This window comes from Nomascus leucogenys, chromosome 4 (assembly GCF_006542625.1).
Source record: "Nomascus leucogenys isolate Asia chromosome 4, Asia_NLE_v1, whole genome shotgun sequence".
Lineage (NCBI taxonomy): Eukaryota > Metazoa > Chordata > Mammalia > Primates > Hylobatidae > Nomascus > Nomascus leucogenys.
This window is the reverse complement of record NC_044384.1, coordinates 98,967,188-98,982,980: the sequence shown is the minus strand read 5'-3', so window position 1 is coordinate 98,982,980 and position 15,793 is coordinate 98,967,188. Positions and strand designations below refer to the sequence as shown.

General features: G+C 55.0%; 1 protein-coding gene across 4 annotated transcripts; it reads left to right on the top strand.

The window, feature by feature from the left end:
- The first annotated feature begins 489 nt into the window (after nucleotides 1-489).
- On the top strand, nucleotides 490-14,875 carry ITIH1 (inter-alpha-trypsin inhibitor heavy chain 1). Of its 4 annotated transcripts, XM_003257182.4 has the most exons (22): nucleotides 490-630; nucleotides 895-915; nucleotides 1,245-1,411; nucleotides 1,847-1,951; nucleotides 2,336-2,498; nucleotides 3,170-3,283; nucleotides 4,747-4,872; nucleotides 4,958-5,074; nucleotides 5,777-5,945; nucleotides 6,034-6,159; nucleotides 7,102-7,283; nucleotides 7,851-8,036; nucleotides 9,102-9,241; nucleotides 9,740-9,894; nucleotides 9,983-9,997; nucleotides 10,387-10,407; nucleotides 10,780-10,860; nucleotides 11,028-11,141; nucleotides 12,454-12,655; nucleotides 13,561-13,733; nucleotides 14,330-14,441; nucleotides 14,595-14,875. In XM_003257182.4, the coding sequence occupies exons 1-22, from the start codon at nucleotides 514-516 to the stop codon at nucleotides 14,722-14,724; spliced, it is 2,736 nt and encodes a 911-aa protein (XP_003257230.1). In that variant the 5' UTR covers nucleotides 490-513; the 3' UTR covers nucleotides 14,725-14,875. The 4 variants fall into 4 exon arrangements, with proteins under 4 accessions (XP_003257230.1, XP_003257231.1, XP_003257232.1 ...); XM_003257183.4 differs by lacking the exons at nucleotides 490-630; nucleotides 895-915 and having other exon boundaries at nucleotides 1,391-1,571; XM_003257184.4 differs by lacking the exons at nucleotides 490-630; nucleotides 895-915; nucleotides 1,245-1,411; nucleotides 1,847-1,951; nucleotides 2,336-2,498 and adding an exon at nucleotides 2,822-2,994.
- Nucleotides 14,876-15,793: the final 918 nt, after the last annotated feature.

Sequence of the window (15,793 nt, the reverse complement as noted above, 5' to 3'; positions counted from 1 at the left end):
AGGCTGAGGCAGGAGAATCTCTTGAACCCAGGAGGCGGAGGTTGCAGTGAGCCAAGATCTTGCCATTGCACTCTAGCACTCAAGACCAAAACTCCATCTCAAAAAAAAAAAAAAAGTAAAGCCTAATGAAGTTTAGAAACCCATTTTTAACTGTTGCTTCTTGCCACATGTCACCGTGTCACTGGTGCTGCCCTGTGCCAGCCTGAGGATGAGATGAGCCATCCGGGGGTCCTCACACTTCACATAGGCTAAGCGCAGTTCTACACAGAGGGACACGGTCTGGAGCCCCATCAGTAGTTTACACCGCCCAAAGCTGGGAACCCACCCCCCGCAGGCAAAAAGCTTCCACTGCCAAATTTTGATTCCACAAAATGTGTTAGGTTGATGCAAAAGTCATTGCGGTTTTGTCATTAATATTTGCCTGCACCTTGTCTAATGTTTAATCCATGTTTATCCAGCACTGTATTGATTACTGGTCTGACTGAGGTGACAGGGCAGCGGAAGTCTTAGAGCATGGACGGTGCCATGGGGCCTCGGGGGCTGCTGTTGTGCATGTACCTGGTATCTCTCCTCGTCCTGCAGGCCATGCCTGCCCTGGGCTCGGCTACAGGGAGGTCCAAGAGCAGCGAGGTATGTGGCTAAGCCCACAGGGCAGAAATAGGCAGCTGAACCTGGATGAGGCCCTGGGCGGGACACAAGACCCCCACTCCAGGGGCCAGGGTCACCCCCACCGCCTCCACCACTTCTGAGTGGAGAGGTGACCTCCCAGCAGCACCAAGGAGGTGAAGCGAAGGGGCAGAGGACACAGGCTGTGTTCCACTCCCACCCCTGAACTGGCAGGCCGGTAGTCCCCTGAGTTTTCCTCTCACACTTGACCCTGATTTTGTTTTGCAGAAGCGACAGGCTGTGGACACCGTGAGTAAGAGTCCTGGCAAAGGGGTCTGTGACAGAGCCCTTTTTACAGGCTTGCTTTCCCCAACCTGTCAGGGGTGGACCCCTCTATCAGGGCCGTAGGCAGGGGGTACTCTCCAGGGTCCTAGAAATGGGGACTTGTTCCCATCTCACCTCATGCCCCACAGCACAGTCTCAGCCAGAGAGCAGGGGTCTTCCTGGGAGGTCTGGTCTGTTCTTCCGGCATCTGGGCACCATGCACTGGAGCTGAGTGCCAAGCCCCCGTACCACAGGAAGTCCCTCGCTGACAGAGGCCCTGTCTCAGACCACAGCTCCTTCATGTCTCACTTTAGGCTGTCGATGGCGTGTTCATCCGGAGTTTGAAAGTCAACTGCAAAGTCACCTCTCGCTTCGCCCACTATGTTGTCACCAGCCAAGTGGTCAACACCGCCAATGAAGCCAGGGAAGTGGCCTTCGACGTGGAAATCCCCAAGACAGCATTCATCAGTGACTTTGCCATGTGCGTGCCTGCCCAACTCCCATTCCCTCTCCCAGGGGTGCCTCTTACTAGTCCCAGCTTAAGAACAAGGATCGGAGTGGCCAGATAGCGCAGAGCATCTCCTCATTCTAGAAGGGCCACAGACCAGCCCTGGCTTTGAAGGGAGGAAGAAGCCCTTTAGGTCTGTGCTTGGCTCCTATCTTGGAGGCAAACTGGGGCCCATGACAGCATGTTTCAGGCTAGAACCCAAGGAGCCAAGGCCAGAGTCTGAGGCTTCTTGCCGGCCTCTGACCTGGGCTGCTCACCTCATTGCCCATGGACCCCTGAGTTCCACCATGGGCAGTGGAAGGCTGGTCAGGAGACGTCCTTATCCAAGGGCTCACATGGACAGGCCATCTCAGGACCTGTGTGGTCAGGAGGCTCATCTTTCCTGAGGGTGTCCTTCCCTCCCTGCAGTACGGCAGATGGAAACGCATTTATCGGAGACATAAAGGACAAGGTGACTGCATGGAAGCAGTACCGGAAAGCGGCTATCTCAGGAGAGAATGCTGGCCTTGTCAGGTGAGTTCTGGGCCCTGCTGGTCTCATCTCTAGGGTGGCCCTCCCCAGCCAGGACACATCTGACGGCTGCAAGGTGGCTTTAGTGGAGAACAGCCCAGGATGATGGAAGGGTAAGCAAACTGCCCAAACCCAGATGCCAGCACGGTGCACTGAACAGGCTGCTGTGCAGTTGCCCTTTTCCCAGATCTGCCACTGGGAGAAGTGGGCCCCCCCATCTTGGGCCCTGACCCTGACCAGCCAGCTGACACATTTGTGAGGTCCAAGGAAACCTGGGAGCAACACTCATCTAACAGAAATAAATTCTGAGGGCCACATGTTAGGTGACAAGGACCCACATGTCATTTACCCTCTGTCTGTCTGCTGTTGCCTCTGTGGCACATCCAGGGCCTCGGGAAGAACTATGGAGCAATTCACCATCCACCTCACCGTCAATCCCCAGAGCAAGGTCACGTTTCAGCTGACTTATGAGGAAGTGCTGAAGAGAAACCATATGCAGTATGAAATTGTCATCAAAGTCAAGCCCAAGCAGCTGGTGCATCATTTTGAGGTAGATCACAGGTCCCAGGGCAGGGCTCCTGCCCCTCTCTCCGTCACCATGGCTCCCAACACTGGTCGAGCACCCACCATGTGTCACCCAGGCCTGAGAACACAGAGATGGGGACTAACTCCTCAGGGTGAGCTCTGATGTGCTCTTCTTGGGCAGGGAACTCCCTGAACTCTCTAACTTCCTCTTTATCTCTGAGCTTCAGTTTGCTCATCTGCTAAATGGGGGATTTCTATTGGTCCCAGGACCGCCACAGGGATCACGAGAAGTACTGAATGTCCAGGTAATTTTGTAAACTAGAAAGTCCCGCGCAGCCTGAGAGCCTGGAATTATTGCTGGCACCTAAGTGGTGGCTGAGTTGAGGGATGCAAGCATGTACACCTTCATTTGGTCAGTATTTCTGGAGTGCCTACTGAGTACCAGGCCCTGTGATCAGGGCTGGGTGGGTGCTGTACACAGTAGGTGGCCAGGACACATGCTGGCTCTTGGCTGAGACTCTGTGAGTAGGAGCCCTGGTAGAGAATTTGCTTCAGTGTGGTGTGAGCCCATAATCCCAGTTACGTGGGAGGCTGAGGCAGGAGGACGGCTTGAGCCCAGGAGTTTCAGGCCAGCCTGGGCAACAAAGCAAGATCCCATCTTTTTTTAAAAAAAAATAATTTGCTTCAATGATGCAGATCGATGTGGACATCTTCGAGCCCCAGGGGATCAGCAAGCTGGATGCCCAGGCCTCTTTCCTGCCCAAGGAACTGGCAGCCCAAACTATCAAGAAGTCCTTCTCAGGAAAAAAGGTACATAGGATAGCAAGGGGGTGGTGGTGGGCCCTTTGGGGACTTCTCAGCCTGCCCACCCCTTATGGAATGTCCAGCCTTAGCCCAGAAACCAGGCAGGGGCCGTGGTCTGCCCTTAGGATGAGAGAAGCTGGTGTCATGTGATTGGTGCCTAGGAGAACTCAGCAATCCTGGTTGTCAGAGCAATTTAGCAAAAGCCTGCAGGCTGAGGTGGGGAAGGAGACAGCTCCAGCTCCACCACACATGGGCTGCATGGTCCAGGGTGAGTTGCTGGCTTGCTTGAGCCTCAGTGCCCTCATTGCCTGCCTCATGCCCATGGGAGAGCATTCAGGGAAATATCCAGCACATAAGTAAACCTCATATGCTGGTGTGGTTAGGACTCCAAGCTTCAGGTTTCTTGGAAACATAAGTTTGGAAAGACCTTTGGCCTACCCAGCGACTTGTTGCTTGCCACCGTTTGCAGGAATCCCAAAAGCCCCTGGCTCACCCCCACTCCAGGTTCCTGGAGGAGAGTGGTGTATGGATGGGCAATGCCCTGCTTCCTGACTTGCCCCCAACCCGAGCCGAGAACAAATCCTTTAGTTCCCACTTATGTAGAGCCTGCACCACAATTCATTTAAAAGAAGTACTTCTTACAGTTTGGAGGGGTTTCTTTTTAAACTAAATATGACACCTCAACAGTGTTAGCAAACATGCTTGCTTTCTGTGGGGGAACAAAGGGATGGGTCCTTGTCTTCCCAAGAATTTTTCAAGGTTCTATTTTATCTTCCATCCTTTCTCTCCTCTTCCTCCTCCTCCTTCTCCTCCTCTTCTTTTCTCCTTCTCCTTCTCCTCCTCCTCCTCCTTCTTCTTCCTCCTCCCCTTCTTCTTTTCTGCTGCTGCTTCTTCCTTTTGCTTCTGCTTCTTTTTGGTGAGCTTATCTTACTTTTATAACAAACAAAAATTTCTTTATAGAAAAATGTATGAAGTCCAGGAATATAGAAAGTATTGAATAAAAACCGTCACTAGCTTCCCCAAGCACATCACCAACTCCAACCAGACCTCAGCTTCCATTCTGGACCCTTCCTTCCAGTCTCTGTTCTTTGTCAACCTGGGCAGCTTTTATTTCCCACCACAGTATTGCAGTGCTGCTTTTTCACTCAACAGTTTGAGTTGACAGATGTATCACATTGCTATTATTTTGTTATTATTTATATACCCAAAATGATGATGTTCATTGTTGAAAATCTCAATGATTCAGAAGCATATAAGCAAGGGAATGGGTCATCTCTCCCACCACCTACAGGTGTGTGCTCTCAGCAGCTAGGTGAGTGAGTGGCCCACTGAACTCGTTTCTCTGTCCGTGCAAACACACACACACACACACACACACACACACGTGCATGCCTTCTTATGTTGTCTTTGCAAACATCCTGTTTGTGGTTACACAAACCAGTAATAGCTCACACTCTCGACGGTTCCAGGGTCACGTGCTGTTCCGTCCCACTGTGAGCCAGCAGCAGTCCTGCCCCACATGCTCTACATCCTTACTGAACGGGCATTTCAAGGTGACCTACGATGTCAGTCGAGACAAGATCTGCGACCTCCTGGTGAGCCCTGAGCTTCTGGCTCAGCACCCAGAGGATGGGCAAGGGGTGCTGTGAGAGTGGCCTCACTCGTTCTCCTCTATTTCAGGTAGCCAATAACCACTTTGCCCACTTCTTCGCCCCCCAAAACCTGACAAACATGAACAAGAACGTGGTTTTTGTGATTGACATCAGTGGCTCCATGAGAGGCCAGAAAGTGAAGCAGGTGGGCTGCAGCTTAAAACAGCTCACCCAGCAGAAGCTTCCACAGCCCCATCACTCACCACATGCCAGTTTTGCTGCCAGAGTCTGGTTTGGGATTTATCCTCCTGGTCAGAGGCAGGGTGATTTAACAGGAAATCCCAGTGGTTAGCATCCCTGGAATCAGCATCACTTCCTCACTGTGCAGTCGTGAGGAAGTGCATTCACCTCTCCTCAATGGCAAAAAATGGGAATGACAATGGTGTCCACAGGGTCATGGAGTTACCCCCTGGGGGAAGTGCTTAGAAGAGGAAACTGGTGTACTACAAGTGCCGGGGGTAATTACGGTGGTCCGTGGGGAGGCATCTTATAGCAGGGAATAGCTCTCCGCCCATAGGGTTTGGAGTGCCCTGTCCATGGTGCAGTGTAGACATGGCTGGACAAGGAGTATTCTAGAAGCACAGCTCCTGGGGTCCTTTCTCTTAATCCTGCCCCTCCCGAACTCGTGATTATGTCTTTTCCCATGGTGGGTTCCTTTGCCTTCTCCACCCCCACTCATCCACCCCAAGGCCTGGCAGGATGCTCCTGTCTCGGGGCCACCTGGTTGTCCTATCTCCTCCTGCTTGTCCACCCTGTGGATCTCTGAAACGGGTATCTGGAGTTGGAAGGTGCTGTCCTGGGGCCACCCTGGGGCCCTGTCTGTCTACTGACTGTTCTGTCCTTGCAGACCAAGGAGGCACTCCTTAAAATTCTGGGGGACATGCCCCCAGGGGACTACTTTGACCTGGTTCTTTTTGGGACTCGAGTACAATCGTGGAAGGGCTCGCTGGTGCAAGCATCTGAGGCCAACCTACGAGCGGCTCAAGACTTTGTGCGGGGCTTTTCCCTGGATGAGGGTAAGGGTGGGGGTCTCAGGCCACCTTGATGTCACCTCCGTCCCCTCAGAATGAGGGCATACACTGGTCTGCTTTCTCTTCTTTGCAGCCACAAACCTGAATGGAGGTTTGCTCCGGGGAATTGAGATCTTGAACCAAGTTCAGGAAAGCCTCCCAGAACTCAGCAACCATGCCGCAATTCTCATCATGTTGACAGATGGCGATCCCACAGAGGGTAAGCACTTTGGAGGCTGCCTTGGGAGGTGGTGATCTCCTTGTCACCTGAGACGTGCAAGCTGAAGTTGGAAACCCAACCACTGGGGGCAGAAAAGCTCAGGGCAAAGTCAAGAACTGGTCTAAAAACACAGTTCAGACCACAAAGTCTGCGGGAGCTCCATGGTGTTCCTCTGTCCTGTGAGTCGAGAAATTGGAGACGTTTCTAAATGACACAGGTCTGTACGAGTCCCTGGAAGATGGGCAGGATTCCATGCTTCTGTTTACAGTTTAATGAACTATTTATTTATCACTTACTGTATGCTAAGGAAGGGGCTAGGGACTGAAATACAAAGGGAACAAGACGTATCTCTGCCCTCAAAGAGCCCAGGACCTACTGTGGGAAGCAGATCCAGGAGTAGATACTGAGGGCCCTGAAAGAACAAGGTGCTTGGGGCTGTGGAACCATAGACAAAGGACACCTCACCCAGGATGATGTCCGGGAAGGCCTCCTGGAGGAGGTGACTCCTGAGCTCAGTCTAGAAAGAGGAGAGAGTGGTAGGAAGGGATCCCAGGCAGAAGAGGCAGCTTAAGTCATAAAAAGGGTGTGTGCACCGGCAGGGCCTGCCCAGGAACCGTGGGCATGTGCAGAATGGGGTGAAACAAGGGTGGGAAGGTCAGCAGGGTCTCGCAGTCCATGGCAAAGGAGCCATGGCAGGGTTTCGAGCAGAATCGGACCTGCTGGTGATGGACCCACCTAGATGGGCGGGGTCTGTGAGGAGCCGTTGGTAGCTGCTGCAGTCTCCCAGGAGAGCCAGGAGGAGGCGATGCCTCAGGACGCCCAGGAGCCTGGAGATGCTCTGAGATGGAAGGCTTGAGCCCCAGGGAGTGTTCCCCAGAGCCCCCTCGTGCCCCACATGCCCGTGGGCCAGCATCCCGTCACTACCCAGGTGTGTGGCTGCAGGGGTGACGGACCGTTCACAAATCCTCAAGAACATCCGCAGCGCCATCCGGGGCAGGTTCCCGCTCTACAACCTGGGTTTCGGCCACAATGTGGACTTTAACTTTCTGGAGGTCATGTCCATGGAGAACAACGGACGGGCCCAGAGAATCTACGAGGACCGTGACGCCACCCAGCAGCTGCAGGTCTCCCCTCACAACCCCCTGTACCTCCAATGGCATGCCATAGGGAGCCCAGCCTTGGTGGCCGTTTGCCCATCAGCCTAGAGGAGCAGATAAAGCTCTGGCATAGAGTTCAAATCAGCTGCATGGGCCAGGCATGGTGGCTCAAGCCTGTAATCCCAGCACTTTGGGAGGCCAAGGTGGGTGGATCGGGAGTTCGAGACCAGCTTGGCCAACATAGTGAAACCCCGTCTCTACTAAAGATACAAAAATTAGCCGGGTGTGGTGGTGGGTGCCTGTAATCTCAGCTACCTGGGAGGCTAAGGCAGGAGAATCGCTTGAGCCCAGGAGGTGGAGGTTGCAATGAGCTGAGATTGTGCCACTGCACTCCAGCCTGGCAACGCAGAGAGACTCTCTCAAAAAAAAAAAAAAAAAAATCAGCATCATGACCTTGAGCCAGCTACTTGACCTCTCAGACCCTCAGATTCCTTCTCTAACTTGGGAATTCCCAACACTCCACTTTGTGGGCAGGCTTCCCATCAGGGGCCCAGGGTGCTCAGCTCTAAGGCTGCATCCTCTCTATCCCTGCAGGGTTTCTACAGCCAGGTAGCCAAACCCCTGCTGGTGGATGTGGATTTGCAGTACCCCCAGGATGCTGTCTTGGCCCTGACCCAGAACCGCCATAAACAGTACTACGAAGGCTCAGAGATTGTGGTGGCCGGGCGCATTGCTGACAACAAACAGAGCAGCTTCAAGGCTGATGTGCAGGCCCATGGGGTAAATGGTGGGCCATGGAGGGTGGAGAGGCCAGGCAGCACCCTAGAGGCCCCAAACCCACACTGTTCCCCATTCCTGACAACCCCCAGAGGCCTCTCTTTCCCCAGAGTAGTACCCTCATCCCCACCATGCCACATACACCCCAGGCCTGAACATCCCTCCACACAGGCATCCTGGGGGCTGGATTGGCTGGAATGGAGCCAATATGGCCTTGATCAGTTGCAGTCCCTTGGCCCCCAGTGACCAATTGTTATTTTTCGCATCATTCATCCCAAGGTGCAAGAGAGCAAGAGACCAACCTCTCCCTTCTCATTTGATAACCATTTCCTGAACACCTACTGTGTGCCAGGCTTTGTGCCATGGTGCAATGCATGCGTGTATGTGCACCTGTGTGTGGTGGGGACAGGCATGTGAGACCTGGACCCTGCCCTCCAGGACACAGACAACACCCTAAGTGTGGTCGAAGGTTCAGAACTCAGGCTTTGAGTAAGGAGAGTTGAGCTGGACCTTGGCTCCATCCTGACCAGCTGGGCATCCTTGGGCAAGGGGTCCAGTTCTCTAGGCCTCAGTTTCCTTTTCTGTACGATACTGCACCAGAGCATTGTGTGGAGTAAATGAAATAATCCATATAATACCCGTAGGCAGCAGCTGGTGGATAGGATGCCCTTGGGAAGTGGTGCCCCGGTTAATGTAGCTGGATGGAGGAGGCACATTTGTGTGCCGTGGCAAGTTGAATAGTGCAGCCCACCTAGAATTTGGTGGGCATTTGGAGTGGGTCATAGTGGAAACAGCCGGGTGCTTATTGGCCTCCCCCAGAGAAACTCCACAAGGCAGGGCCTGGTTCTCCCATTCCATGGGATCCCTAGGGTCCAGGGCAAGCCTGGCTTGCAGAGGGTGCTTGGCAAGAATGAACAAATAGGATGAGGCAAACAGGCTCAGGGAAGCAGGTGATGCTGAGGATGAAGCTGCAGATACCAGATGAAATGGGCCCTTCAGAGCCCCGAGCACCAGCCAGGGGCTGTGCTCATCATGGTGCACCGCGCCTCTCTGTACCTCAACTCTCAGGAGGGACAAGAATTCAGTACAACCTGCCTAGTGGATGAGGAGGAGATGAAGAAACTGCTCCAAGAGCGTGGCCACATGCTGGAGAACCACGTCGAGCGCCTCTGGGCCTACCTCACCATCCAGGAGCTGCTGGCCAAGCGGTAGGGCGCCTGCAGCTGCCCCGGGTGGGCACTGCCCACCCCAGAGTCCCCCCACCCCTTGGAGGTGAGCAGAGGAAGGGTGGTTCTGGGGCAAGTAGGTCAGATTTACTTTCCTCTTCTGCTTTGCTCACTGAGTTAATATCAACCAGTTAGTCAACAGTCCGGGCAGGCCCACCAGGGCACAAGGCAGCCTGCTATTTACCCACACTCAGCACACAGAGGCTCAGCGAGGTTAGACCTCTTGACCCGGATCTCACAGCTGTTAACGTCTCTGCGTATCTCTGAGGCATGCCCCTCAACCCCACCAAATCTCCAAGTGATCTCTGTAAGAGATCATTAAACCTGGAGGCCCCTGAGGACGTAGCCACTGCACAGGACAGCATGGGGGCTTAATACTTATATGTCGAATGAATGAATGAATGAATGAGTGAATGGATAGGTGAAAGGATGAGGGCCGTGCAAGTCGGGGCTTGGAGCCAGCCTCTGTCTTGAATGCAGGATGAAGGTGGACGGTGAGGAGAGGGCCAACCTTTCATCCCAGGCCCTACGGATGTCGCTGGACTATGGGTTTGTGACCCCACTGACCTCCATGAGCATCAGGGGCATGGTGGACCAGGACGGCCTGAAGCCCACCATCGACAAGCCCTCAGAGGGTATAGGCTGCAGAGGTCTACAGAGGGGGGAGGCCATGGGCCAAAAACCTCTGGGGCTTTAATTCTTTTCTCTTTCCCTCCCTTCCAGATTCTCCGCCTTTGGGTGAGTTTTAAATTGCATTAGTTTCAGCTCTGGGCTTCGGTAGCTGGGCAGGTGGCGGGTGCTCCGGCCCCAGGCTCGCAGCTCCCCATCCCCCGTCTTCCCTGACTCCACTCTTTCCTGTTCTTCTGTCCCTTGAGCCACCTTTCTGCACGTCACTGCGAACTCCCTGCTGCGCTTTGTGAGCTTTTATGCAGGCTGAACCCCCAGCAGCCTCCACTGGTCCTCTCTTGGTGTGAGCGTATGTCTGTGAGGAGGCAGGACCCCAGGGGAGGGCTGAGACCCCCAGAGGGAGGGCTGGGCCCAGGCCTGTTGTGGACAGAGCTGCATGCCTTTCGTGTGGGGCACCGTGGGTGACACTGTCTTCTATAATACGTCCTTGTCTTCTACAGAGATGCTGGGACCCAGAAGGAGTAAGTGGCAGCCATCCTGGCCATTCACATCTCTACCCCTCCTTGATTAGCACCCCGTTGGCTTTCTTCCTCCATTCTAGCTGTCTTCACTGCTTGTCACTGGGAATCTTTAGAACAGACCCCTGAACAGCCTGGCCTCCCCAACCTGAGGTCCCTGGGGGAAGAGACAGAGAGGGGGCCAGCTGAACTTGCCAGGCCAAGCTTCTGTCCCCGTGTCCCAAGAGCCAATCAAGGGCATGTGATTTGAGTGGACATCCCTGCTTGGTGGCCTCAGGCCAGCCCCACCAGTGAGGAAAGAGTCATCAGAGGGATCAGCAGCTCCAGGGAAGGCCTGGCTGCCCCGCTTCTAAATGCCACTCCCCCTCCCATCAGCGTTCATGCTGTCAGCCTTGCAGCCTTCTCCTACTCATTCCAGCTCCAATACCCAGCGGCTGCCAGACCGAGTGACCGGCGGTGAGTCCTTGGAAGGGTCTGAGGGACACCCCTGTTTGGGACCCACCCTGCCTGGCTGTCTCTCTCTCTCTCTGTCTCTCTCTGGGACCTGCCTAGCTGAACCCCAGCCCCTGGCCGGCCCCATCTGCCCGATGTCCAATCTAACGAATTCCATGCTGTGCCCCCAGTGGACACGGACCCTCACTTCATCATCCACGTGCCCCAGAAAGAGGACACCCTGTGCTTCAACATCAACGAGGAGCCTGGTGTTATCCTGAGCCTGGTACAGGACCCCGACACAGGTATGGTGGGCATCATGCCTCTGCCAGACAGGGCCAGGGCTCCTCTGCCCTCAACATTCAGCCACAAACAGGACTATGACCAAGGCCCTCACTGCCCTCTGCCTGGGCACCATCCACCTGGCTGGGCTCTGCCCGCTGCCTTCCCATCCCATCCTCCTGGCTGCACCTACACAGGGCCAGCTTCATCGGCATGTGACTGGGGTAGGCACACAGGGGCTTTCTTTTTTTTTTTTTCTGAGACAGAGTCTTGCTCTGTTGCCCAGGCTGGAGTACAGTGGCGTTATCTCGGCTCACTGCAACCTCTGCCTCCTGGGTTCAAGTGATTCTCCTGCCTCAGCCTCCCAAGTAGCTGGGACTACAGGGGCATGCCAGCATGACTGGCTTATTTTTGTATTTTTAGTAGAGATGGGGTTTCACCATGTTGGCCTGGCTTGTCTCAAACTCCTGACCTCAGGTGATCCACCCACCTCGGCCTCTAAAGTGCTGGGATTACAGGCGTGAGCCACCGCGCCCAGCCAGTTTAATGCTCTTCCATTGCCGCCTTGAAACCCTTAATGCTTTTTAAACAAGGGGCCCTTCCTTTTTATTTCATACTAGGTCCTGCAAATGTGTCACGGTCCTGCCCCACCTTCCCCACAAAGCATGGCTGAGCAGAGCACCTCTCTCCCAGCAGTGCCTTGATGATGGGGAACAGCTCCCTCTCCTTCTCTCACCCCTGCTCCCTCCTGTCTCCCTCCCTCCCTGTCCAGTTAGTTCATCTGCAAGTGTTTGTTGTGCACCAGCGAGGGGCTGGGAATGCAGTGGGAGCCAAGATAGTCCTGGCTTTCATAGAGTTTAGGGAAGGGGAAGACAAACAGGTGAACACATTCTGAGATGATCATTTCAGAGCATGAGATGTGCTGGGTTGGCAGAGTGAGGGTGGGGAGGGGGCTTTGTGGCTGTCCAGGTCAGCGGAGACCTCTGTGAAGAGGTCCCACAATGCATTTCCAGCACGATGGGAGCCTGTCCCTGTGTGAGGGGCTGGGGCCACAGAGAAGGAGCAGGCTGGGTCCTGTCCTTGGGGAGGCACGACCTCCGTTAGGACCCAGAACCGAGAGCTGAGTATGGGATATTTGGCATGGCAGGAGGGGTGGAGAGGAAGGGGAGGTGGTGCTGTGTGCGGGACCAGACCTGCAGACCCCGAGGCAGGAGACTCTCAAAGACAGAGTGGCACAGGCAGGGCGTAGGGGCCTCTTAGGAAGGAGGCACGATCCTGCTGAGCAAAGGCAGGCAGGCCCCTTCCCAACCCGGATGCCCTCTTGCTCCATTGCAGGCTTCTCAGTGAATGGGCAGCTCATTGGCAACAAGGCCAGGAGCCCTGGGCAGCATGATGGCACGTACTTCGGGCGGCTGGGAATCGCAAACCCTGCCACGGACTTTCAGTTGGAAGTGACTCCTCAGAACATTACGCTGAACCCCGGCTCCGGTGGGCCTGTGTTTTCCTGGAGGGACCAAGCTGTGCTGCGGCAGGACGGGTAACCTGCCAGGGCCTGGGCAAGAAGCAGGGGGAGGTGTGGCCTGGGCCTGGGATTCTGCTGAGTCTGCAGGGCTCTCGTCCTTGAGCCATGTCTGTGGGTGACGCCCATGTGGCCTGTGCAGACATGTCAGACTCCATGGTCCACCCAGCCCTCCATTTCCCTTGGTTCCTGGATATGTCCTCTGGGCCCAGCTGCGTAGCAACTGTGCTCCCACCGCACCTTAGCTCTGAATGCCGCCCCTGTCTCTACCAAGCAAAGCCAGCTCATCCTCCCAGGCCCAGCAAAGAGGCCACCTCTTCCCCTCAGCCCTCCTGCTCTCTTCCTCTGCTGAACTCCAGATTTCTCTGGGCTTCTCATTTGGCATGTCTTAGTCTGCATTGTCTCATGATTTTTCCTTCCTTTACTAATTCATTCATCATTCATTCATTCATTCATTCAACAAACTCTGCTGAGCACCAGAGCAATGCTGGGCAGCAGAGCTATAGGAAGAGGTGGGGAGAGTCTGCTGTGGAGGTCACAGGTGATGAGTGGGAGTCACAGAACACGGACTCTGATACTAGACAGCCTGAAGTCCAAGTCCTGGCTACACTGCTTACCAGCTGTGCCACCTTGGGCAAGTTACTTAACCTCTCTGAGCCTTGGACTTCACAGGCTCGGAATGAGAATTGAATGATGCGGTTTGCATAGAGGGCTTAGCACAGGGCCTGGCACATTGCAAGGGCCCCAGGCACCATAGCAACATGTGGGAAGGGGTGTGGAACAGGTAATAGCCGGCCATCTGGGGATGAAGGCCATGGGCTGGGGGCGTGGTCATAAGGGTTGGGTCCCAGATGACAAGGGCAGCTGAATGGAGAGGGATGCAGTGCAGCCGCACCTGCCCTCTCGGCCACATGGCTCTGCAGGGTGGTGGTGACCATCAACAAGAAGAGGAACCTGGTGGTGTCTGTGGACGATGGCGGCACCTTTGAGGTTGTTTTGCACCGAGTGTGGAAGGGGAGTTCGGTCCACCAGGACTTCCTGGGCTTCTATGTGCTGGACAGTCATCGGATGTCAGCCCGGACGCATGGGCTGCTGGGTACGGCTGGCCAGGCTGGCAGGGCTGTGGGGCAGGGTGTTGAAGCCAGAGGACATGTGGGACCTGGGGCCACCAGTCAGCTCTATAGCTGGGCACCAGGACAGGCCCACCTCCAGTGTGGCCTCCAAGGAGCAGAGCCGTCTGAGGGGCTGTCTTGGTGAGGCTGTGAGCAAACACACAGTGAAACAAATGCTTAAGTGAGCCTGGGAGCAAGTGAGGGGCAGAGGTCTGATCGCAAAAAGAAAGGCCCAGAGGGTTCCCAGCGACCTTGTGAGTAGGGTGGGTCACTGACCACACTGCTCCTGTGTGGCCTTTCTACAGACACTGCTCTCTATGGGCACCTGCCCCTCAAACCTCTCCCCCCAGACAGATCCCATTTTAAAAGACAGGAGGTAGAACCACCTAGAAATGTATCTACTTCTCCATAGCAAGTGAACCAAAGGTAGCTTTTTGTGCTGGGACTGTTAGCAGAAACAGTCAAGCTCTGGAAAAAAAGCAGTCCAGCAATGCTCTAACCCCACAGTGAGCACCTGCTGAGTGCAGGGCAGGAGCAAGTCCCCGAGACAGTAACCGCTGTCTCCAATGTGCCTTTCTAGGGCAATTTTTCCACCCCATCAGTTTTGAAGTGTCTGACATCCGCCCAGGCTCCGACCCCACAAAGCCAGATGCCACAATGGTGGTGAGGAACCGCCGGCTCATGGTCACCAGGTGGGTGGGCTGCTTGCCCAGCACGTCTGCCCTCGGCCACTTTGCAGTTCTTCTGGGCCTTCCTCCAGGTGTCACATGGGTGGGGTGAGCTTCCTGGGGAGGTGCTGCCCTACTGGTCCGAAGGGTGACCCCAGCTGACTTGTCTCTGCACAGGGGTTTGCAAAAAGACTACAGCAAGGACCCGCGGCATGGGGCCGAGGTGTCCTGCTGGTTCATTCACAACAATGGGGCTGGACTCATCGATGGTGCCTACACTGACTATATCGTCTCTGACATCTTCTGAGCCCTCTGGCCAGCACGCCCGTCCTTCCCTGGGGCCAAGGCAGAGGAGGAGGACGACATCCTGACCTGCTGCTGAGGCTGCACCTCCTTGACTAAGTTGGTTCCTTGTGTCAAAGCACCTCATGCCTTCCATTAAAGAGAGGCCGTGTCCACCCCGAGCTGGTTGATTTTGGGGAGGGAGGATGGCAGGCAGGCAGCCCAAGATGCTGCCCCTCAGATGGACTTAGGGGTTACAGCAGACCCAGGGACAGGAGAAGCAGGTCAGAGGCTGGGAAGAAAGCTCACACCATTTCCCTGCCAAGGGTGTGTAACGTCTGACAGCCAGGCTGGTATTTTCCAAAGGCAGAGATGGTCCCTGCCCAGAAGCTGTGATTTCAGGGGGCCAGGAGTGGCACCCTACCATCTCCTCATATGAATGTCTGGAATTACCCCATCAGGGTCCCCTCCCTTGGCTTGGCCTTGGGGCCCATTCAAAACGCAACATCACGGGTGCAGGGAAGTGAGCCACACTTTAGAGAGCTCTGTGTGTGAATGCGCACAGGCCTCCACCCACTGCTTTCCAGAGGCTTTCTGCTTTTTCTTGCTAGTTTCTGTCCAGTTTCCACTACAAGTGAGGCTCACAAGGGACCAGATAGAACAAGGACTGGTTTTGAGGGCCTGGATCAATAACACCAATGCTGAGCTCAAAGGCTGCCCCAGGCCCTATGAACACAGAGCCCCTAGCGGCAGGCTGTGGGGCGGCCAGCCCACCTTCCCAGGTATCCTGGGGTTCTCCAGGAAGAGCTGCGAGCTGCCAGCTGTCAGGGTCACCCTTGGCAAGGCCTGCCCGATGGGGGCCTCATCTCCCTCTCCTGTAGAATGGAAGGGGGGTGAACCCAAAGATCTCTTAGATTCCATCTAATTATAAAGTCTGCGTGACGACTCTGGTTCCTCCAAGTCCGCAGCCATCCCTTGAGGCCGCTTGAGCAGCTCCAGAATCCCTATTTCGAGTTGTCCCTCTTCCCAGACTCCAGGCACTTGGAGATGGGGCAGTGGTCCAGATGAGAGAGGACAGGAGAAGCTCTGCAGGC